Source organism: Mobula birostris, chromosome 21, assembly GCF_030028105.1.
Source record: "Mobula birostris isolate sMobBir1 chromosome 21, sMobBir1.hap1, whole genome shotgun sequence".
NCBI classification, from domain to species: Eukaryota; Metazoa; Chordata; class Chondrichthyes; order Myliobatiformes; family Myliobatidae; genus Mobula; species Mobula birostris.
In genome coordinates, this window is record NC_092390.1 from 48,371,633 (window position 1) to 48,397,661 (window position 26,029).

General features: G+C 39.0%; 1 protein-coding gene across 2 annotated transcripts in view; it reads right to left on the bottom strand.

Annotated features, from left to right (window-relative positions):
• The window catches only part of dock1 (dedicator of cytokinesis 1), a 555,786-nt gene extending 540,167 nt beyond the window's left edge, over positions 1 to 15,619 (bottom strand). For both annotated transcript variants that reach the window (XM_072239408.1, XM_072239407.1), the window contains exon 1: positions 15,387 to 15,619. In XM_072239408.1, the coding sequence (XP_072095509.1) occupies positions 15,387 to 15,429 (43 nt within the window). In that variant the 5' untranslated portion in view covers positions 15,430 to 15,619. The remainder of the gene's footprint in view (positions 1 to 15,386) is intronic.
• Positions 15,620 to 26,029: the final 10,410 nt, after the last annotated feature.

Sequence of the window (26,029 nt, forward strand, 5' to 3'; positions counted from 1 at the left end):
TTCCTCTCTCTACTACATCATCAATCTCTGACCCTTCCCTTCCTTGACTTTTCTACCTTCAAGCTAGTGACCATAATCCATGACAAACCAAACTGGTTTGCTGCAAGAACCATTCCATTTTCCCAATTCCTCCAGTTTTGTCACTTTGATCTAATGATATTATTTTCCAAACAAATGTTTCCAATACATCTTCATTTTTCCTAAACAAGTTCCCATTAACTGCAGGACTCTCAACAGTATGTGTTCCATTTCTTGCGTTTCTGCTATCAATCCCTCTGCTCCAACTAGAGCAAGGATAGGTTTCATCTTAATTTTCCACCATGTAATGTAGCATGCTCAACAAATCCTCTTGCACAATTTCCACATCTTCAAAAGATTTCCACTAGCAGACTTACTTCCATGGCTTTCCCCTTTCAGCAATCTGAAGAGACCATTCCCTCTGCACTTCTGCCGATACCTGCAGTACCTGCCTTTATACCCTGTCCTTTCCTCACAATCCAAGGACCCTAACATTCTTTCCAGGTCAAACAATTATTCTATTTACTGTATTTATTTAGTGTTTATTTCCCATTTACTTTACTGTAGTCAGTGCTGACAATATGATCTCCTCCACAATGAAGTCAAATCTAGATTTGGTTAATCAGAAGCAAGGGTTCCCAACCTGGGGTCAACAGACCCCTTGCTTAATGGTATTGGACAACGACATATAAACCTGGGGTCAACAGACCCCTTGCTTAATGGTATTGGACAACGACATATAAACCCGGGGTCAACAGACCCCTTGCTTAATGGTATTGGACAACGACATATAAAAGGTTGGGACCCATGATCCAAGGACTCCTACATTCAATCCATAAAGACAACTTGAGCTTCCAGTTGCCAGTCACCTTACGATTACAAACACAAAAGTTCACATAGAACATAGAAATCTACAACACATTACAGGCCCTTTGGTCCACACTGTTGTGCCAACCATGCAACCTACTCTAGAAACTGCCTAGAATTTCCCTAATGCATAGCCCTCTATCTTCCTAAGCTCATGTACCGATCTAAGAGGCTCTTAAAAGACCCTATTCTATCTCCACCACCACCGCCGGCAATGCAGTCCACGCATCCACCACTCTCTGTGTGAAAAACTTACCCTTGGCATCCCTTCGGACCCTATTTCCAAGCACCTTAAAACTATGTGTCCTCATGTTAGCCACTTCAGCCCTGGGAAAAAGCCTCTGGCTATCCACACGAAAAATGCCTTTCATCATCTTATACACCTCCATCAGGTCTCCTCTCATCTTCTATCACTCCAAGGAAAAAAGGCCAAGTTCACACAAACTATTCTCATAAGGCACGCTCTCCAATCCAGGCAACATCCTTGTAAATCTCCTCTGCACTCTCCCTATAGTATCCACATCCTTCCTGTAGTGAAGTGACCAGAATTGAACACAGTACTCCAAGTGGGGTCTGACCAAGGTCTCATATACCTGTAGCATTATCTCACGGCTCTTGAACTCAATCCCTCGGTTGATGAATACCAACAAACCATACGCCTTCTTAACAACACTGTCAATCTGCGCAGCAGCTTTGACTGTCCTATAGACACAGACCCCAGGATCTCTCAGATCCTCCAGACTGCCAAGAGTCTTACCATTATTATATTCTGTCTTCAAATTTGACCTACCAAAATGAACCACCTCTCACTTATTTAGGTTGAAGTCCATCTGCCACTTCTCAGCCCAGTTCTGCATCCTATCATGTCCCGCTGTAACTTCTGACAACTTTCCAGACTATACACAACACCCCCAACCTTTGTGTCATCAGAAAACTCACTAACCCACCCTTCTACTTCTTCATCCAGGTCATTTATATATTTAAAAAAACACCACAAAGAGGAAGGGTCTCAGAACAGATCCCTGCAGAACACCAGTAATCACCAACCTCCATGGGCCTACTTGGACAGTCATTTGTGGATCTTGGGGAGGAGGCAGAAGTAAGCAGTGCAGGGTAAGGGAACAGTGAGTTTGGTGGGAGTGGATGGGAGCTCTCTAGAGTTGATGAGGTCAGTGATGGTGTCTGAGACAGTTTTCTGGTGGTCTGGAGTGGGGTCCTCTTCAAGGGATAGGTATGAGAAAATGTTTGAGAGTTGCCATCTGGCCTCAGCAATGTAGAGGTCAGCCAGCCACACTGTAGTAGTATTGATTGTGTTCATATTTGTTCAGTATTTCATTAAAATATATAATTTGTTACACCAGTTTGTCTTTTTTTATATACCTTTTTAACTATTTCCATGAAACTTTTGGTTAATTGTGGCAGCTGCTTAATTGGGCCAAAATGTATTGGCCCTGTGTCCCAATTAACTGGAATCCACTGTACTTATTTGAGGCTTATTCCTCTTTGTGATTTTTTTTTATATATATAAATGACTGTCCAAGTAGGCCCATTGTTTCTGCCTGCTCCTGCCCCACTAAACTTGAGACCTCATCCCTCAACACAAGATGGGAGAAGATGGCACCAGCGAACCACATGACCAAAGGCGACATCCTTCAGACAGTTCGCAAAATTACTTTTCTATTTTACTTGCTTTACTGCTTCCTGGGTCTTGTGCAAGATTTAATCAGCGTTGTTTGTGGATGGACACTATAATTCAGGCTATGATGTGTTTTCGTTTTCTGGTTGCTTCTTTTTTTGTTGCTATCTTGTGTGATTTTGATCAAGGCGAACTGGCTGTCAACGGACACCACAGCACAAGATTGAACTGAACTGAACTGAGCTGAGCTGAGCTGAGCTGAAATTGGCCATTTCTGAACTGTTGTCTTGCCTTTATGGCTTGAAATTTTATATTCTGCGTTTTTCACTCATTGTTTTGCTGTTTGCACAATTTGTTCTTTTCTTGTGCGTTGACCCACATCTCCTCCATTTCCTGAACATCCACACTCATGCCATCTTCCCAAGCCTTAACAGTGATAGAGTTCCTCTTGTCCTTACCTACTACCCCATGAGCCTCTGTATCCAATGCATCATTCTCCGCAACTTCTGCCATCCCCAAAGGGATACTACCGCCAAACATATCTTTACCTCCTCCCCTTTTCCACTTTCTGCAGAAATTGATCCCTCCCTGATTCCCTAGTAGATTCATCCCTCCCCGCAAGGGACCAAAATGGTACACCTGCCCTTTCACCTCCTCTCACACCTCCATGCAAGGCCCCAAAGTCTTTACAAGTGAGGGAACACTTAACCTGCAAATCTGCTGAGGTCATGTATTGTGGCCTCCCTCTACATTTGTGAGACCCGTCATAAACTGGGGGACTGCTTCATCAAGCCCCTCCACTCCATTCTCCAAAAGCAGAACTTCCCAGTGGTCAAACATTTTAATTCCCATTCCAGGTGTTCCACTTGTGCTATGATAAGTCCACTCACAGGGTGGAAATATAACACCTCATATTCCAGCTGGGTAACATCCAACCCGATGGCATGAACATAGTCACCTACCCATCACACTTGGGCCTCCGCCTCCTTCCCTTTCTCCTATGGTCCACCCTCCTCTCCAATCAGATTCCTTCCTCTCCAGTCCTTTACCTTTCCTACCCACCTAGCTTCACCCATCTTCCTTCCCCTCCCCGCAACTTTCCATCTTGTCATCTTCTCCCTTCATTTCCAGTCTTGAAGAAGGGTCTCGGCTTAAAATGTCGACTGTTTATTTATTTCCATAATGGCTACCTGACCTGTTGATTTCCTCCAGCATTTTGTGCGTGTGTGTTACTTTGGATTTCCAGCATCTGCAGGGTGTCTCCAGTTTACACCTACTCCCAAAGCAAATCTAGAGTAATCTACACTCCAATTGTGTGTATATTCTGATTAACACTCTCAGGTTTGGGTCAAATCAGGCCATGCCATTTCAGCTTAACACTTTAGCAATTCAGAATGAACAACCACATATGTCCTTTACTCAATCAACATCTGGTGTTTCAATCTCAAAACAAAAATAATAGTATGTTTAAGACAGCTACATTTATGGCAATAGTCAGAGCAAGTATAGGAAAGCATTTGAGCACTCTGGCTAAGGAGGAAATTAAGTAGAAAATGTCAGGAAAACTCAAGTTTCACTACAACTGTCGAAAGACAGGTACATACTTTATATCTTGTTCATATAACAAAAAGAAATCATTCAGTCAATTAGATCCATGATCTCAAGGAAGCAATCCCACTATAAACACTACACAGAAATCAGCAGAAGTCAGGATTAAATCTGGCTCTGAAACTGAAGCAGCAGTATCAACTGCTATGCAACCAGGTCAAAGAATGAAATGGATGTTAATACTGAACCCATCAGCCCTAAATATCTAAAATGGCTCAATGGGCTGTAGATTCCTTGTGATACAAAACTACAATCTTCCAATTTAGAGATAAGAATGCTACCACTGAACCACAAATGATGTGAAAGGTAAAATTCTGTTTTATTAAAAGAATTGCACAAGTACTATAAAAGATATGCTGCTCATTTAACAACAGTAATTAAGCTGTCTTTCTTTTACTTCCACAAATATGACTGTCCAACTCTGCTCTGGGAGGTTGCTTATTACAATGGCATTCCTGCATTTGAATAACTTTTCTTTACAGGGTCAAGCATAAATCCAGGATCCAAGTTCTTAATCCATATTAATATATACTTGGCAGTAACACAGTTCAAATTAAGCATTAACACTTAAATGTGCATATTTTGATTCATCAATAAATGGCACTATTCAAAACACAAGTTGTATGATACCCAGAAAACACCATCAGCGGTAGTTTCCACAAAATGGCAATCTTATTTGACAACAGTAAACTTGCACTTCAATAAGTTAATAATTGGTTCGAATGTACACTGGAAGTCTTGAGAATACAAAATGTGGCCAAATGAAGTAATGAGACAGCTGGAAATGGATTACTGCATTAGTAGAGTTAGATAAGAATAAAGATACAAGCAAAGCATAAGGACTGGGTCAATTTCCCTGTTTTTATAGTGCATACTCAACCAAATATTAATGCATGTGTCTCCCCCGAACCCCCTTCCTGATCCTCATTCTTTCCTTGCCTCTGAAACCTGCAGCAAGCTTACCCAAGATTAATTTCTAATACTGTTCTCGATGCTCTCGACAACACAATGTTTAAGTTCAGATTACATCTATGCTTATTGCTCACTGACCAGCTGCATATTATTTGACCACACAATTTATTAAAAAGCTAGGTACTCAAGTGCATTCATTTTTGCAAACAAATGGCTCTTAATGATAGCCAATTAAAATTTACCATTTCTGCAGTTCTCTGGGTACTATAGTCTGGGGAAAAATACTATAAAGGATGTGTTCCCTGAACTGCATGGGAAAATACCACTCTACATCAAATTAGGAAAAAAACTGAATATCAACAAGAGCAAAATACAACAAAACAAAAACAAATGTTATACTAACTAGTCATGTTAATTTCAAAAGAATTGAAATATGTTTTGTTCTTGACAGGGCTGTTATTTATTAACAAACATCTTGCACAATTTCATGTTTGATTTAATTTAAGTGATTTCATTATTTATAAACAATTAAAGGGTATATTAGATAAGATTTTAAATGAACAGCGTAGGTTGCTACAAATAGCTTTAAAATGTAGTTTTATTTGTGAACAACACAGGTTAGATCACAAATAAACACTATGGTTAATCTGTTCACCAACTGAGAATACATGCTCCAGTCCTTGAGAAGATATGGATTAGATTTAATAGAATGATTCTAGGGATACAGGATTTCAACTAAGGGCTTAGACTGGGAAAATATAGTAGGAAAAGAATGGGAATATAGGAGGCCTTCTCTGGTTGGCTGCTGATGACTAATGTGTTCTGATTATTGACTTCAGGAGAAGGGAACCAGAGTCAGTCCTCAATGGACTGGGAGAGTATACTGACTGGCTGCATCACAGCCTAGTATGGAAACAGAAAGGCCTTGAATGGAAAATCCTTTTTTTTTCCTTTTTCACTATTTTTATTGATATTATATAAATTACATGAATACAAATACAAAATTCATAAGGATACAAGTAAATAATACAAATTACAATACATTTGAATCACAGTAATATGATCACAGTATCCCATATTCCAAATCCTATCCTCAACAATACCACACAAGGCAGTCAAAGGATTGGGCTTAAAGCTGACATTGAAAAGTTCAGAAAAAGTTTGAAATACATCTTTCCAAAATTTTTCAAGGCTTGGACATGTCCAAAACATATGAATTAGTGTGGCTACTCCATTAGTACATCTATCACAGTAAGGGGGAATATCTGCGTAGAAAACGGAAAGCTTGTCTTTAGACATATTAACTTTATGTACCACTTTGAATTGTAATAAAGAATAACGAGCACATAATGATGAAGAATTAATCTATTTTAAAATAATCTTCCAGCTCTCATCAGATATGAAAATCTGTAAATCCTTTTCCAAATCTCCTTTAATTTTATCTAAAGAGGCCTTTTTCAGTCCCAGCAGTAGACCATAAATGTAAGATATTGAACCGTTATCAAAAGGTTTCAGATTAAAAATTGTATCTATTATATTCTTATCTGGACTTGTAGGAAATGTAAGTAATTGAGATCTTAAAAAATCTCTAATCTGTAAGTAACGAAAAAAAAGTGAGTGTTGGAAAGGTTAAATTTCATTGAAAGTTGCACAAAAGAAGAGAGATTCCCTCCATCAAACAAATCCTGAAATCGTTTAACACCCAACCTATCCCATTCTTTAAAAGCTAAGTCAATTAAAGATGGTTTAAAAAAACAATTAGAAAATATGGGACTTGAGGGGAAGAATCTCAATAAACTGAAATGTTTTCTAAACTGTAACCAAATCCTCAATGTATGTTTAACCACCACATTATCAGTTAGTTTATTTAAAGATAAAAGAAGCGAGGATCCAAGTAAAGAAATAATGGAAAACTTAATAACAGAGTTGACTTCCAAAGAAACCCATGTAGGGCAATTCTCATGGTTAATGTAATATATCCAGAACGTAAAATTACGTATATTAACTGCCCAATAATATAACCTAAAATTAGGTAAGGCAATTCCTCCGTTCTGTTTGGTTTTTTGAAGGTGAGCTTTATTTATACGAGGTTTTTTATTCTTGCATATATAGGAAGAAAGAATTGAATCCAAAGAGTCAAAAAAAGATTTAGGAATAAAACCAGGCACAGCTTGAAAAAGGTATATAAATTTAGGTAAGATATTTATTTTAATAGAATTGATTCAGCCAATCAGTGATAAAGAGAGAAGTGACCAATTAGGAAGTGTTTTTGTTTTATCATAATTCAATAAACCTAAAAAATTTTCCTTAAATAAATCTTTATAATTCTTAGTAATTGTTACACCTAAATACGTAAATTGTTTTCCTAAAATTTTAAAAGGAAGGTTAATATCAGTTGGTATTAAATTGTTTAAAGGAAACAGTTCACTCTTCTGTAAATGTAATTTACATCCTGAGAACTGACTAAAATTAGTCAGTAAACAGAACACAAATGGTAAGGAGGTTGTAACATTAGATATAAAAAGCAATAAGTCATAAGCATAGAGCAACACTTTATGAATAGTACCTCTCCTTAAAATACCAGTAATCTCTTTAGACTCTCGAAAAGCAATTGCTTAGGGTTTTAATACCAAATCAAAAAGCAGAGGGTTCAGAGGGAAATCTTGGCTAGTTCCACATTGGAGTTTAAAGGGTTTAGAGTTCTGAAAATTAGTAAGAACCCGAGCAGAGGGAGATAAATAAAGTAATTTAATCCAATGAATAAAATTAGGTCCAAAATTAAATTTTTCTAAGGATGTAAATAGAAAGTTCCATTCAACTCTGTCAAAAGCCTTCTCCACATCCAAAGGTATCACACATTCCGTATTTCCTTAGGTGGAGAGTACATTAACAATTAGCAAACGCCGTATATTAAAATGTGAATATCGATTTTTAATAAATTCTGTCTGATCATCCAAAACTATAGAAGATACAATATTTTCAAGTCTGCGAGCCAACACTTTAGATAAAATTTTAGTATCAAAATTGAGTGAAGAGAAAGGTCTATACGAAGAACATTCAGTAGGGTTCTTATTCTTTTTGAGAATGAGTGAAATGGAAGCTTCGTAAAAAGAGGAAAATCCTACAAAAAGTATCCTACAAAAAATCCTACAGTCCTGTCCATCCCAGGTAAAACCCTCCCCACCATTGAGCACATCTACATGGAGTGTTGTCGCAGGAAAACAGCATCCATTATCAGGGACCACCACCAATGTTTATTCATTTGGGGAAAACAAGGAAGAATTATAGACAGGGTGACTGGGCCATGATCTGAAATCAACATACTCTGATAGTCACAAGAGCAAACAGATGGAATTAGCTGATTATCAATTAAAAAATAATGAATTCTAGTAAATATGCGATGGACATGTGAAAAAAAAGAATAATCTCTCTCATTTGGATGGAAAAAAAGTCATACATCAGAGATACCATAATTGGAAAGGAAAGACTGAATTGATAAAACAGATTTACTTGGTAGTGTAGGAATACAGGACGATCCATCAAAACTGGATCTAACCAACAATTGAAATCACCGCCCAATATGAGAGAATATGAACTCAGCTCAGGCAATAAAGAGAAAAAACGATCAAAAAACTCCACATCATCCGAATTGGGAGCATATACGTTAAGCAAGACTACCACCCTGGTCATGCTCACTTCTTGCTGCCACCATCATACCACTGGGTTTAGGTATAGTTATTACCCCTCAACCATCAGGCTCTTAAACGAAAGGGGATAACTTCACTCGTCCCATCACTGAAATGTTCCCACAATCTACCGGCTCACTTTCAAGGTCAAGAAAATCTGCAGATGAAATCCAAGCAAAACACACAAAATTTAGGAGGAACTCAGCAGGCCAGGCAACATCTATGGAAAAGAATAAACAGTTGATGTTTTGGGCAGAGACCGTTAATCAGGGCTGGAAAAAAAGTTGAGAAATTAGAGGAAGAAGGTGGGGGGAGTGGAGGAAGAAGAATGTGGTAGATGATAGGTGAAATGGGGAAAGGAGGAGGGATGAAGTAAAGAGCTGAAAAGCCAATTTGTGAAAGAGATAAAGGGCTGGTGAAGGGGGAATCTTATAGGAGAGGGCAAAAAGACCATGATAGAAAGAGAAGGGAAGGAGCACCAGAAGGAGTGATGAGCAGGAAAAGAGATGAGGTGAGAGAGGGAAACAGGAATGGTGAAGAGTGAATGGTGAATTACTGGAAGTTCAAGAAATCGATGTTCATGCCATCAGGTTGGAGGCTACACAGACGGAATACAAGATGTTGCTCCTCCAACCCGAGTGCGGCTTCATTGCAGCAGTAAAGGAGGCCATGGGCTGACATGTCAGAATGGAAATGGGAAGTAGATTGGGAGACCACTTCGCCAAGCTCCAATGCTCCATCTGCTATATAAAAAAAAACAGGATCTGCCAGTGGCCACCCACTTCAATTCTAATTCCCAATCTGACATGTCAGTCTCTGGCTTCATCTACCACTGCGATAAAACCACACTCCTGATGAAGGGTCTCAGGTCAAAATGTCAACTGTTTTACTATTTTCCACAGATGCTGTCTGGCCTGCTGAGTTACTCCATCATTTTGGGTGTGTCACTTTCAAGGACTCTTCATCTCATGTTCTCAATATTTATTGCTTTTTTTCCTGTTGTATTTGCAGCGTTGTTTTTTGCACATTTGCTGCATGCCCAGTTGGTGTGGTCTTTCATTGCTTCCATGGTTATTTTTCTATTACGGATCCACTGAGTATGCTTAGAAAATTAACCGCAGTGTTGTATATGGTGTATTACTTCGATAATAAATTTATTTTGAATTTATGCAGGCAGCAGTACTGGGTTCGCTACTTTTCACACTGGATGTGAACTGATAGCCAAGTTTGCAGATGATACAAAGAAAGGTGGAAGGGCAGGTAGTGTGGAGGAAGCAGGGAGTCTGCAGAGGGACTTAGATAGGTTGTGAAAATTGCCAAAGAAATGGCAAATGAAATGCAGTGTAGGGAAGTGGATGATCATGAATTCTGGTACAAAAAAAAGGCATAGACTTCTAGTTGCTGGTGAACGCAGCAGGCCAGGCAGCATCTCTAGGAAGAGGTACAGTTGACGTTTCGGGTCGAGACCCTTCATCAGGACTAACTGAAGGAAGAGCTAGTAAGAGATTTCAAAGTGGGAGGGGGAGGGGGAGATCCAAAATGATAGGAGAAGACAGGAGGGGGAGGGATGGAGCCAAGAGCTGGACAGGTGATTGGCAAAAGGGATATGATAGGATCATGTGACAGGAGGCCCAGGGAGAAGGAAAAGGGGGAGGGAGGGGAAAAAACCCAGAGGATGGGCAAGGGGTATAGCGAGAGGGACAGAAGGAGAAAAAGGAGAGAGAGAAAGAATGTGTGTATATAAATAAATAATGGATGAGGAACGAGGGGGAGGTGGGGCATTAGCAGAAGTTAGAGAAGTCAATGTTCATGCCATCAGGTTGGAGGCTACCCAGACGGAATATAAGGTGTTGTTCCTCCAACCTGAGTGTGGCTTCATCTTTACAACAGAGGAGGCCGTGGATAGCCCACATTGAAACTTACTGAATATTGGAAGTCCTGGATGGAGTGAAGGTGAAGAGAACAACTCCAGCAGTGGGAGATTCTGTGACCAAACAGCACAGTCTCAGAATGAAAAAATGTCCCTTTAGAAAGATGGGTAGGAATTTCTTTAGCCAGAGGGTGCTGAATCTGTTAAATAATTGCCACAAACAGCTGAGGCAGCCAAGTCATTGATATACTTAAAGTGGAGGTTGATAGGTTTTTGCATAGTAAAGGTCTCAAAGGTTACAGGGAAAATGCAGGGGAACGTGGTTGAGAACCAAAAACAAGTTAGCCACAATCAAATGACGAAGCAAACTCAAAATGCCAAACAACCAAATCCTGCTTCTATATCTTATGGAGAAGATGGGGTTGACCACCTCAGTCCAACAAGGCAGCATGAATGTTCCATCACATATACAACATCATGATGGGCTAGAAAGTATAAAATGAGGGTAACTGGAGAGAAACTGTTACCACAAGTAGATGATTCAATTATCAAGGGATAGAAATGACAAGTTCAAAACTCAGACAAAAGAGTTGGGATTAAGAGGCAGAAGCAAAATGTGAACAGCAGAGAAACTTTGTTATGCAGCAAACTGTTAAAATCTGGAATTCTTTCCTGCAAAGGTGACGAAAATATATTTAAGACTTTCAGAAAGGAATTGAAAATACACGAGGAAAAACAGTGCAGGACTGCAGAGAAAGACCCAGGGAAAAGGAGTGAACAGATTGTTTTACAAAAGTCAGCAAAGGTTTTCTTTGCTGTAACTAATCTACAATTCATCATAGTTCTTCCATGATAGGTAGAGGTGTTCAAATGCTTTCTTCGGTAACCGCCTAAATTAATTTCTCTTTAAATTAACTTCAATAAAATGACAGATTATCAGCCTAGTTCATGCAATCTTGTTCTATGCAATTTTACTGCCATTTTTCTTGAATTACAACATTCCTATATTTCAAAGCACTTAATTATCTCTAAAGTGTTCTTGGGACAGCTTGAATGGGACACAAGTGCTGTAGAATTTCAAGATTTTCTTTTATCACTTTCCAGTAAAGCATTATGAAAACTGATTACCTATCCTACAAATTGAAATATTTCAAACAAAACCATATCCATAGAATATTTCTGAAAGCAAAATCTGAAATAGCAACAGAAAATGATGGAAGTATTCAAAGTTCCAGGCAGCACCAACGGAAGTAATGCTACTGTTTCAAGTTCGCAAATTAACTCTTATTATCTCTACAGTGATTATGCCCAATTTGTTATTTCTTACTTTTTATTCCATACTGAACAACATATCAAAAGTTGGACAGAAACGGAGCACGGGAAAATAAAGACATCTGACATTTAAAAAACGGCCGCCAATGAAAAGAATCGGACCCATACCTGTCTAATTTTGTTATATTTCATTGTTCCTAACAATGGTAGTGCCATAATTGTGGTATAAAATGTGAATGGGAATACCCGCAGGGTGTGTTTTATCGCCAGAACTATGAACTATTATTTCATGACGTCATATGACTCTCAAAAACGATGAACTGGCAGGAACCTCCAAAACCAGCACACTGTGGGTCAACTACCAGCACGTGGTAGGGATTGCTAGGGCACTTGTTGGGGCCGATCGAATGGGGTCATGGGAAATGCATCTCAGTGTCATCTCAGCTTGCGTGCCGATATTCGCGGCCGCTGGCCATCCGAATTATCTGAAGTTGGCTCGTCTCTATCTCCAGAAGATGCATGCATTGGCAGATGAGAACCCTGAGGTTCATCAGAAGTTCCAATCTGGATTCCATGTAATCAGATGCAACAGCCAATACTGGGCTGGCCTTGGCTCTGATCTTGTGATAGAACAGACACTAATGTGCTCACTAAAAAGCCACGTGGGCCTAACGCAAGGAAGTGGGATCTCAGAGCACCAGGGAGCAGTTTGGACTATGTCTTCCACTGTGTCATCCTCCTACAACCTTGCCATGCAAGCACTGACCGCGAATAGTTACACAACAGATGAACAACATAAGGAGTTGTCCACCTCCAGAATGAGTAGAGATGAGGCTGACCTTGAAAAAGTCACAGCAAAACTGGACTGTTTCCCGCCATTTTCGGATGATAAATCATTGCGCAACATCATCACACGGGTTTATGCAAATGAGGATGTCAATGTACATGACCTGCTCGCAATAGGAAATGATATAGTTAGGAAGATGGACGGACACTCTGTTTTCTCGTATTTGCACAAAAGGAGTTCAAAGGTCAAGACACCAGCATCCAGCAGGCAGTCAAAGTTGCTGAAGACCGTACCATAGATCCAGCGTTGTTATTCCAGAGGTTCCTAGTTATGTCACAGACAGGTGATCTCCGGCTAGACGAAGTAATGAACTATGAACTCTGTCCATATCCGATGTCTTTGTTTGAAGCAAAGAACATCTTGCGCCAGCCAGGTAAGCCATAACTGGCAGAAGCGATAAAGAACTATGTCACCTCCAAATCGGACAATGCTGTCACACAGACGGTTCCAGTGACAGATCACTATGTTCTAGATGGGGCATCACTTCTGCACCGCTTAAAATGGACAGAGGAGTGCACCTGCAGTTCAAATGCAGATGACTACACCTCATTCACTGTCAAACACTATGCCAGAGCCACCATAGTTTTTGATGGTTATGGGGTTGGGCCAAGCATAAAGGACTGTACTCATCAGCGTCGAAGTAGAAATTTGAATGCGAACAAGGTGAACATTACAGGGGCGACAAAATTTGTTGGAAAAAAGGAGGACTTCTTGTCAAATGAGGCAAACAAGCAGGTAATTATCCAGCTCATTATGGAACGTTTGCGACAGAGAGGCTGCAAATTGATTCAAGCTGAAGGAGATGCCAACATTGAAATCGCAAAAGCAGCCGTCACAATGTCTGCTTTCAAATCTACCACCCTCATTGGAGAAGACACAGAGCTCCTCGTACTCTTGCTCCACCATGTAGTGGTAACAAACTGCACTGAACTCTACTTCCGCTCAGACAAGGTAAAATCAAATGTCTATATCAAGGTCCTTAAGCAGATACTCTGAGAAGCAGCTTGTAATAATCTATTGTTTCTCCATGCTTTTACCAGATGCGACTCAACGTCCAGAGTATTTGGGATCGGAAAGAAGTCGGGGTTCCAAAGAATCATCAAGAAAGAAAAGGGAATCAGAGACTGTTCGAAAGCGTTCTGTTCACCAAAGCAAAGTCAGGATGTTGTGGAAACCAATGGCTGTAGTGCAATGGTGGCATTATACAATAGAAATCAGAACGACTCCCTGGCACCTATCAGATACAATAAGCTCTGCAAGAAAGTTGCGAGAGCTAAGACTTTCGTCACACATGAAAGACTGCTACCAAACACCTCAGCCTGTAAATTTCGCTCCCTGCGGACTTACTACCAGGTTATAGAGTGGATGGGCTGTAGTGATGAAATGGAGCCGTCTGAGTGGGGATGGAGGGTAGAACGGGAAAAACTCATTCCAGTGATAACAGACAAAAGGTCTGCTCCAGTGGTACTTATTCAGATGATTCACTGCAACTGTTTGGGAGGGTGCAATACACTAAAGTGTACCTACAAAAAGCATGGGCTGGAATGCACCAGTGCATGTGGGCATTGCCAAGATGGCAACTGTGACAATATGACAAATGAGCCAGTGATAGAAGGGGATGATGAACAAGACTGCATCTGAGAAGCCATAAGGTAGCATATTATGGGTTATGACATCAGTACTTAATACCAGAGTTGTCCCTTGATTATGTCATTGATGTTATGACGTCAGTGCAAATGCAACTTTCATTCCAGGAACTACTGTTATGTGAAAAGAGCATTCATTAAAACATCAGGTTTAAAAAAAAACTTGCAATTTGATGGTTATCACAGATTTTTGACGTTTTTCTGCTGGCGGCCATCTTTTTTTCTGTCATTTTTGGAGACTTTTCCGTGTGTCAAAATTGTCCAACTTTTGATATGCTGTTCTCCACATCGAATAGTACAATAAACGATCATAAAACGTTTTTTTTGCAATGGGGGGGTTAGGTGGTGTATTGACCCTCCTATGAAAAACTCTATTCACAAACATGACAGAAGCGATCAATAAACGACGAATCAAATTGTTAAGTACACTTATGATATCACGTTTCCTTAAAAAATGTTTCTGATTCGTTTTAGAAAGTTTCCGGATCAGATCACCAATATTTCCCAACGAACGAGAGAGATAATAAATAACCACTCAGTAAAAATCTCAGGTGTGTGCAAAAACAGTGAGATTAAGGAAAACAGGAATAACAGATTACAAAATCATCTGCATATTTCTCTTAAAGCATTATATACTAAATATTTTAAATCCGAGAGCCTGTTGTTTAGAAGTTATACTGAAGAACGCCACAAAATTAAACCAGAACATGGCCTTTGAAACCGACACACCTCGAACCTAATTTATCTCATTTGATAGGAAAGTGCAAGGAGACCGGATTCTCAGCATCAATTCACTCTCCTTGTTAATTATTCTCCTAAAGAGAAAAGCGATTCCGAAAGACCAAAGGATTAATATCCACGTCTGCAACTCACTGGAAAGGAGTGCGAAGGGCCCGGGATTTGGATATGTGGAAAGAGGGAAAAAATGAGGGGATTTTTTAAAAAACTAAAATAGTTTTAAACTGCCAGACATTCAAATCGGAAAATACAAATGGCTGGAATTCCGTGAAGGAATGCCACTCACCGACTCCATATTTTTCTTTTTTGGTTGGGACCCAACGCGTCATTGTTGTGGTTTAAACTTCCTCAACTTCCACTTTTTCCAGCTTTTCTCATTTGTCCTGAAAACTCCAAGCCGCCATTTTCCACAGGAGGAAAAAGAAAGTTCCAGTCATGTGCCTCGAGCGTCACCGATCGTAAAACTCGCGGCGATCAGTGCGTGAGCCAGCGGCCGGCTGGCCGGCAACTTTCCAACAAAAACTGGAAGGACGAGTTTCCGCCTCCCGCTACAACATCACCGACTCGCAGTATGTTCCCTGCCCACTGGAAACTGTTTCTCTCCAAAACAAGCCTTCCAAGTGGGGCGCTGCCCGCAGCCTGTGGTTAATGGAGCGAAAGGTTCGGGATCCTATCAGTCAGATGTTAGGTTTTTACTTTTTAGTCGGGAAAGTTTAAAACCATATCGTGTTAATTGCGATAACGATCAGGATGTTTTTGTTTTAAGTTATAAGAGAAGCCACCGAGCTGAGGGGAAAAAAATACTCACAACAATGTATTCCTTTAATAAAGGATATAGAGTGGAATATATATCCGTCGCAGGTGTTGGAAGTCTGAAACAAAACTCAGAATAATGAAAATAATCAGAAAGTTGGGCAGGGTGTGTAAAAGGAAACACAAATCAACTGCCAGTAAAGAGGAAGAAAGTTTCCAATGAACTGTTCTACTTTTAACTTGAATTTCGACAATGATTTTCCACAGCTCAAAGACAATGCCCTTTACAGTAAATGAAGTGTATTTTTAATAACACATGAGGCGCTGGAGGAACTCAAAGGGTCAACTGCATCTATGGAGATAACCTGTTTAGAAAGGTGGAGCGAAAGTGTGAACAGCTGAAAGTTGATACCTGGTTCCAGGTCTTGCTTCACCTGAACTAGAAAATGTTTTAAAAGAAAGCAAGTTTAATTTGTGGGGGGTAATTGGGGAGAATAAAAATAAAAAAAATTGGTGTTAGTGCTGGCTGAGAAAGAGTGAATCAATAAATGTGTGTCTGGGAAACTCTAAAGTTATCTGAACCATCCAGTTCATGCTTTCCTCTTGCTGCTGCCATCAGGGAGAAAACATAGGAGATTCAGGACTCACCCACCAGGTTCAGAAATGCATTGCCCCTCATGCTGTTGAACCAGAGGGGATGATATCGAAAACATAGAATGAACAGTCCCTGAAAATAAGTCTACAGGTTGTGGGGAAAGTTCAGTGATGGAGCCAGTGAAGTTAGAGGGGATAAATTCATCTTCACTTGCCCCATGACTGATCTGTTCCCACAACCTATGAACTCATTTTGAAGGGCTATCAATCTTATGTTCTCAATATTTATTGCTTATTTATTTTTTTTCTTTCTTCTTGTATTTGCACAGTTTGATGTCTTTTGAACACTGGTTGTCCACCCTGTTGGTGTGGTCTTTCATTGGTTCTATTATGGTTATTTTGTTTATTGAGCGTGCTCACAGGAAAACAAATCTCAGGGTTGTATATGGTGGCATATATGTATTTTGATAATACACGTAAAATACAATGCTGGAAATAGCTGAAAATTACCTGTCATTAGTGACCAAATATGCACATAGCTAGGAGGAATTCTTGGCAATTATGTTGTCTTTGACAATTCTGAACTCAACATTGGTGGACAGTAACAGTAGATGTCAAAACAGGACATCATCCATTTTGGGGGGAAAATGTTTTCAAACCACTAAATAATACACTTTGATAACTACAGAGAATGTTATTAAGATGACGGAACTCTATAAAGTGCAGGAAGTATGGCCATTACCATTAATGAAATCTGTTTGAATAGGTTGCGTTGCAAGTATTGCGTGTATGGAATCGAATAAGATAATTCAGTTGTTTTGATCCAAAGTGGTGGTTACAGGATTTGCATGAAGCTGTCATGGTTTGTGATTTGGGCAATTGTGAATGGTACCCACATGAGCACTCACATTACATTGACCACATCCTCTTTGAAAAATAAATTATGCGCAAAAACAAATTGTCTACAATGAATCAGAGAATGCATTTGGTTTATATAGAAGTGTGCCTGATATTAAAGGATGATACCTGACTACTGTTTTACAATATTTAATGATTTATTTTGCAAAATGTTGGATCTTAACTTCAATTTTAGGGATGCATTTCTAAATTTCAAGTTTAAGTTTATTTTCATCTGACTGTACATACATACAACAAAATGAAACAACTGCCTTCTGGACCACAGTGCACCCACAATACATGTTTCATGTTCTGTGTATGATACAAAATATTATAAGTAATGTAAGTTAATAAAATATAATCCAAAATACATGTGAAGTACACAGCAGAGATAAACAGTAAACTGTACTGTAAACAGCTCCCTGTCCTAGTAACAAGACCTCAGTGCTGACAGAGTGTTCATTAGTCTCACAGCATGGGGAAGAAGCTGTCATCCTAGCCCTGAGGCTCCTGTGCCTCCTGCCTGATGGTAGTGAATCAAAGAGATTACAAGATGGGTGGTAGGACTCTTTAACAATGCTTCAGGCCATTCACATACAACGCTCCTGATAAACATTATTATATATACCAGTAAATGCAACATCTGCATATGTGAAAATTTCCCTTTAGAATATAATGCCAAGAAGGGTTATCTGGGACACTGACCTTTTAGATCCGGGTGATTGAAATTGGGAACAGGGTCTATGTATGTTCAGAATCCAATAGTGCTAAGAAGACCCTTGAGACAAAATCACTTTGAGAGAATATTGGGAACATTAAGATGACATTTGTGTTGGGCACATGGCCAAGTGGTTAAGGTGTTCGCCTAGTTATCTCAAGGTCGCTAGTTCGAGCCTCAGTTTTGGCAGCATGTTTGTGCCCTTGAGCAAGGCACTTAATCACACATTGCTCTCGTCCCCACATAGACTTCCAATCTGCACCTTGTAAGGCATGAAAATGCCCGACACAGGCCTCTCATGGTCTGAGTCGACGTCCCTCACCCCCCCACAAGAAGGTATCCTGACATGTATTATCTTGGAAGGATCGGGAAGAGTTAGCAACCGATATATCAAAGACAATGAGCATTGGAGATGGATCTGAAATGAGGAAACACCAGGGTTGCAACTTAAAGACTGAAATATGCTAAGCCACATTTGGAGCTCTGTGAATTGTTGGGTGGGAGGACAGAATGTGCATGATGAAAGATATTTTGGAGCACTAGGAGACATATAAACCAGCTGAATTGGGAGCTAATGATTTTCTGCTTTATACTTAAGTTCCACCTGGTTTTCATCTTTCACTTTCTCTTTAAAGTCCACAATCTGTGTAACCTGTCTTTCTGGTCCCTTAAACTTTCTGCTGTTTTAGTCACATCATCAATGGTTGCCGTACCTTCAGCTATCTATACCCTAGGCTATGGGATTCCTTCCCTGAATGACATTGCCTGTCTCCTCTGCTTTATTATCTATTTAAAATATGTCAGTCATCATGTTCCAATATATGGCTCTGTATCACATTTTATTTGATAATGCTCCTGTGAAATGCCTTGAAGAGTTTTATTGAAGGCACACAAAGCACAAGTTGTTATAGTTTAATCTGTCAAGTGCCACCAGTCCACTTCATTCATCAGTTAACTCCTCTGGTCAGTCCACAAACACGTTTTAAGCTGTCAGGTATCATCATCTCTGTATCTGTGCTTGCTTTATTTATGTTTCTGCATTAATGTACTTTGGATAAATGTTGTTTTGTTCAATTTAGCACATACTAAAAGACTAAATACTTTTGGTCTGTATCCTTTGGAGTTTGGAAGATTGAGGGGTGATATTATTCAAACAAAGCATGATAGGATAGATGTTGAGTCCTGACAAAGGGTTCCGGCCCGAAACGTCGACTCATCATTTCCACTGATGCTGCCCGACCTGCTGAGTTTCTCCAGCATACTGTGAGTGTTGCTTTGATCCCAGCATCTGCAGATTATTTTGCGTTTAGGATAGATGTTGAAATGTTTTCTAGAATGAGAGTTACAAGCAAAAGAACAGAGCTGCAAAATGAGGTTCTACTCCTTTAAACTCAGGAGTGTAGAAGATTCTTTTCTTAGAAGGTAGTGAATCTCTGGAATTTTCCGGTCCTGAAGGTGGTGTAGCCCAAACCATTAGATACATTTAAGGTAAAGATGGTTAAATATATGTATTTTTTCAAGATGGCACCGATCTGCAATCTCTGTCAATATCATGGTTCAGATTTAGTTGTTTTTTTTTCAAGTCTATATGGATGGTTTTAGGGACAGGGAGCAGAGTTAGAGATCAGGTTAGGGTTTAGGGACACTGATGGGGGATGTTAGAGGTACATAGAATATAGAATAGTACAGCACAGTACAGGCCCTTCAGCCTACAATGTTGTGTCAACCCTCAATCCCTGTCTCCCATATAAACCCCCCCACCTTAAATTCCTCCATATACCTGTCTAGTAGTGTCTCAAATTTCACTAATGTGTCTGCCTCCACCACTGACTCAGGAGTGCATTCCACGCACCAAGCACTCTCTGAGTAAAAAACCTTCCTCTAATATCCCCCTTGAACTTCCCACCCCTTACCTTAAAGCCATGTCCTCTTGTATTGAGCAGTGGTGCCCTGGGGAAGAGGCGCTGGCTATCCACTCTATCTATTCCTCTTGTATACCTGTATCATGTCTCCTCTCATCCTCCTTCTCTCCAAAGAGTAACGCCTTAGCTCCCTTAATCTCTGATCATAGTCCATACTCTCTAAACCAGGCAGCATCCTGGTAAATCTCCTCTGTACCCTTTCCAGTGCTTCCACATCCTTCTTATAGTGAGGCGACCAGAACTGGACACAGTACTCCAAGTGTTCTTCGTTTAGGGGCAGGAAAATAGAAGAGTTATACATCAGGCCTTCGCTCCATACTCGGTGTTCCCTAGTCAAGGACCAGCAACATGGCCAGGTGACAATGGACAACCGCAGTCCAGGCTTCTGCTCCATGCTCAAAGGCCAACTATACGGATGGGAGACGAAGAACATCTGTAGTCTAGGCTTCCACTCCACACTCAAAGGCCAGCAACATGGATAGGTGACAAAGGACATCCACAGTCCAGGCCTCCACTCTGTGCTCTAAGTCCATGTGAACAGGAAGCATGAGGGCCGATCAGTCAGCGTGCCTGGAGTTCATTTGGGGTTCAGGATCTCATTATCGGCTAGTGTAGGATCCAATACCAAAGATCAGCACTGAAGGTCAATCAGAAGTCCATAAGATGGCCAAAACCTGGAAACTAAACTCTGGGGATCTGTCCCGGAGTTGAGGGGCCGTCTATGTGTGTGGGCGGGTGGGAAGGAGGAAGGAGGCTTGTCTTGCTGCTGTTGTTTCGTTGTGTTCTCTGTTGCTCTGCTGAGCATCGTGGACACCAGAATATGAGGCAACGTTTGTAGGCTACCACAGCACATCCCTAGGTTGTGTTGGGTGTTAATGCAAATTATGCATTTCACTGTATGCTTCAATGTGCATGTGATACATCTGAATCCACGTCTATGAAATGTTTGGAATTGAGGGCTTTGTGTAACTGGCACAGAGCAGAGGAGAACTTGACACTAGCATAGATCAGCCATGATCACATTGAATGTGGGCAGGTTCGAGGAGCCTGGTGGCCTACTCTTGCTGCTGTTATGCTCATAAACTGGACGATTGTCCATTTCCATAGTTTTCCTACAGTTAGCACTTCAAAAGCAGTTAAAAGGAAGGTGAATATGTTTAATTTGATTTTTGCTTGATTCTCATTGACTTCCACGTTCCCAATGAACAACAATGTGTTTTCAATCATTGATCTTAATCAGCAAAGGTATGATGTACCTTGATCAATTTGTGAGCAGAAAAGAAAATGTGAGTAAATGTTCTCATTTGCTATAATAAAACCATCACAGCTCAAACTGCTTTTGTATTAAACTCTGAAGAGCTTTTGGATGAAAAATATACAGATATCCCCAAATACATTTTAATAAATTATGAAAACTACACTTGGGGATAGCTAGTTGCTGAAAGACAAATGTAATTAAAGTCCTTGCAATGTAGAGTAAATTTGAAACTTTGCTTTTGTAAAAGATGTACTTAAGAGCTACATTTACTTGTGCACTGCTTAATTTTAATAATTTTATCACATGCATTTAAAAATTCTGGTACCCAGGAAAACATTTTCCCAATATTTTTAATGATTTTTCAATTTACACCATAAAAGGAAAATACTTACATATTAAAATGTATATTTTTCCCAATATTTTTAATTCTGTTTGTGCAGAATTAAATTTTGGCAAAACAAAAATGAACTGGAGTAAGATATTGGGCCATTAGAGGCTTTATTGCCATTCAGCAATATCATGGCTAAACTTCCAACTCAGCACCATTTTCCTGCCCTGTCCTGAAATCCTATGATTCCTGTAACATCCAGAATCCTTTCTGAAAGCAATTAGTGGCTAGCTCTGAATAGAGGGTAGGGAATTGCTAGTATTCAAAACTCTAAGTGAAGAAATTAAAGTTCAAATTTGAAAAGCCTAATCCAAAATGAAGACTAGTAAAATTTCTGAGCAGAAATGCATGCCATATATAAGCTTGTTAAGTCCATAAGACCATAAGACAAAGGAGCAGAAGTTGGCCATTTGGCCCGTCGAGTCTGCTCGGCCATTTTATCATGAGCTGATCCATTCTCCCATTTAGTCCCACTCCCCCGCCTTCTCACCATAACTTTTGATGCCCTGGCTACTCAGATACCTATCAATCTCTGCCTTAAATACACCCAATGACTTGGCCTCCACTGCTGCCCATGGCAACAAATTCCATAGATTCACCACCTTCTGGCTAAAAAAATTTCTTCGCATTTCTGTTCTGCACGGGCGCCCTTCAATCCTTAAGTCATGCCCTCTCGTACTAGGCTCCCCCATTATGGGAAACAACTTTGCCACATCCACTCTGTCCATGCCTTGCAACATTCGAAATGTTTCTATAAGGTCTCCCCTCATTCTTCAAAACTCCAAAGAATACAGTCCAAGGGCGGACAAGCGTTCCTCATATATTAATCACATAAGTCCAATCACAAGCTGAATTCCTCCAGCATTGTGTGTGTGTAAGCTTATTAACATTGCTTGGATTTTTTACCCATTGAATCTCAGCTGTATTCTTCACACTAAAATATACCATTTGGATTCCAATGGCACTTCTGGTGCCAATGCATGTTTGGCAGATGTTGTGACTCTAGTCTATAAAATGCATGATATTTAAACAAATATCAGAATCCAAACCACAAATTAAAAGCTCACATCAGATACATTTGTAATTAGTGTTTTCAGTCATCATTTCATTTTCCTTCCTACTTTGCTCTCTGCCAACCCTCCAAAACTAAACACAACTTCTAAAAATTACAACAAAATTTCACTTAAAATTTGAAGTTTTAACAATTGAAATATTCTTTCAGAGTGATTCACTTAAGGCTAATAAAATTTCCCGTCATTTGATTGATTAAGTGTTGCCAAAGCGTCACAGGAAATTCTGCAATGCCAAACCACTACCTCTTCTGGCAGTTAATCTTAGAAAATATAGCTTCTTGATTTTATCCTCATTCCAAATTTTAAAATGCTAATTTATCTGTAGATAATGTAACATTTAAACAGTTCCCTACTCTTGCAATAGAAAAGGTATGTTACAGTAGCTATCAAGAAGGGACAATAAAAATTTAAAAAACAACAAACCTGAAATTTTAAAAAAACTTTAAAAGTGCTTTTCCTGACTGTGTGAGCAATTGCACCCACAGGTTCATTGCCAAAATATTTGCGTTCAAATAAGGGAATACACCTTGCTAAAACCATTGAAAGAAAAGACTGCCTGTAATTGTTTAAAAAAAAGAGTAATCATAGAGTATAAGTTTTTTTTAAATTGGGGAATGCTATTCAGGGGTCCAAATAGATAGTTGAAACTGTCCAAAAATACAATGTTGTAACAAGTGCATTTATAATTCCTTTGGTAAATAAAAATTGTTAGTCCTTTTTTCTCACAATATCAATATTGTATATCAATACTGTATATATTTGATTACACTGATTTTAAAAAAGATACATTATGTAAGTGATGTTGGCAGCATCATTTTTTTCTTAGATTTTTTGTGATTTAAAAAGTAAGTTTTAGACAAAATGATGCTATGTTGGGTCGCTTTCGAAGTCGTGACTCAGACTTAGTTGTTTTTTGGGTTCATAGGGATGGTTTTGTTAGGGGTCAGGTTAGTGTTTAAAGGCCAACGACATGGACAGATGACATCCACAGTCCAGGCATCTGCTCCATGCTCAAAGACCAGTGACATGGACATGGGACAAAGGATATCTATGGTTGTATGTCGATCTGGCAGACAAAGAGGGCAAGACCTGGTTGGCCTCCCCAGCTCAGTGAGTCACTGGCCAGTTCTGGGATCGGAGTTCCATGCAGGCAGGAGGCACAAGCAACAGTAATTCCTCAGGTACATGAATCGTCGAGACCAGAGTTTGAAGCATAATGTTCTGGGTCACATCATCTGGGAGTCAGAGATGCGTCTTTCTGCCAGTCCAAGCTGGCTCCAATTTTTGTAAATATATATGATACACAAGAAGTGAATTTTAAGATTTCTAATTCATGAACCATGTATACTGAAGATTAAGAATTAGTCAAATTTCTTTTTCTGAAATATTGTAACAGAATAGACCAATTGCTAATAAATGATTTTGTGATCAATAGAAAACAAAGCTGTATCCAAATTTCATCTATTTATGCTTGTCTTGTAACAGCCTGTTATATTCAGGTGAGGTCAAAACATGCGTGACAATGGAAGTTTATAGTTAGTTATGACTCTGTGATGGTTTTGAAAGAGCCACATGTAGTATATAAATTTGAAAATTCTCACATTATAGTTGATTAAATATTATTTAAAAACAGTTATTCAGGATGTCATAATAAACGTAAAATGGATAAATGCTCAATTCCCTCCCTTTGACCAATTCTGAATTGCATAGAACAATTTTATCTTTCAGCCTGATCCCCAGTATAATGAAGGTAATGATTCAGTTAAAGGGAGCATCAAATCCAGTACCATTATCAGTGAATAAAATATAGTTTATGTACAAAAATAGAAATAGTTCCAAGAAAGAACTGTGAGCAATACGTGAATGAAAAGTAGCAATGATTATACATAGTGCTTTAATTTTCATTTTTAAAATCTTTTTATTGATACGTAATCTTCTACAGCTATAAAATGATACAAGACTTCAACAAATTGATATATATACAGTTAATAAAGCTGAAGAAAAAAACTTATCAAAAAAGAATATATGATAATGAAAAAAAAATTATTTTTATAAAGAAAAGGAAAAAAAGAGAACCCTAACTAAAAAAAAAACCACAACTACAAGAGAAAGAAAAAGAAAAAAAAACCATTAGGAACCAACTCCCAGAGCAATATGTCTTACAATCATCTGTATACAGTATATATAAAGAAGAAAAATCATCAACCGCCAATTCACATTTATATAAAATAAGATTGGAAGGAAACCATATAAATTAATTCAAATTAAATGATAATATTTGGCAAAAGAGCCCCATCTTCTCTCAAAATCGAATTGAGGGTCAAAAGTTCTACTTCTAATTTATTCTAAACTAAGATATAACATTACTTGGGAAAACCATTGAACTAATGTAGGGACAGAAGTATCTTTCCATTTCAATAAAATAGTCCTTCTTGCCAACAATGTAACAAATACAATTACATGTTGGGCTGAAGATCAAATACCCTGAATATGATGCGGAACTATTCCAGATAGAACAGTCAATGTATTAGATTGTAAATTAATTTTCAGAGCTTTAGAAATTGTAGAAAATAAAGATTTCCAAAAAGATTTTAATGAAGAACATGACCAGAACATAAGTGACAAAGTGGCTACTTCAGTTTTACACCTATCACAATAGTTGTCTATGTTAGGAAATATCTTGGATAGTCTCTCCTTTGTTAAATAATGACAGTGAACAATTTTAAATTGAATTAAACAGTGATTGGCACATATCGAAAAAGAATTGACCATTTTCAGAACTTGCAACCAATCTTCATTAACAAAGGTCATATTAATTTCTCTCTCCCAATCTTGTTTAATCTTTAGCGAGAGGTTATCTTTTTGTAGTGAAAGTAAATTATAAATTCTACCAATGGAACTTCTCACTAAAGGATTCATATTCAAAATAGTATCCCACAAATCAGATTCTTGCATGTATGGAAACTTAGATAAGTATTTTTGTAAAAAATGTCTAACCTGAAAATATTGCAGCAAGTGTGTACGAGAGAGAGAATATTTGCTAATTAACTCTTCAAAAGTCATCAATCGACCATCACAAAATAAATCTGCAAAAAAACAGATCCCCTTATTTCTCCATAAGACAAAAATGGGATTGGTTGTTGAAGGTTTGAATAGAAAATTTCGATAAGAGGATTCAAATGATCTATAACAATCCTGTTGCTACTGTTATTACTAATAATTTCAGGTCCCTTTTTTTCACTTTCATGAGGTACTAGACAGGGTTGTCCATTAAGTCCTTTATTATTTAATCTTGTACTGGAGCCTTTGGCTATAATACTCCGTGA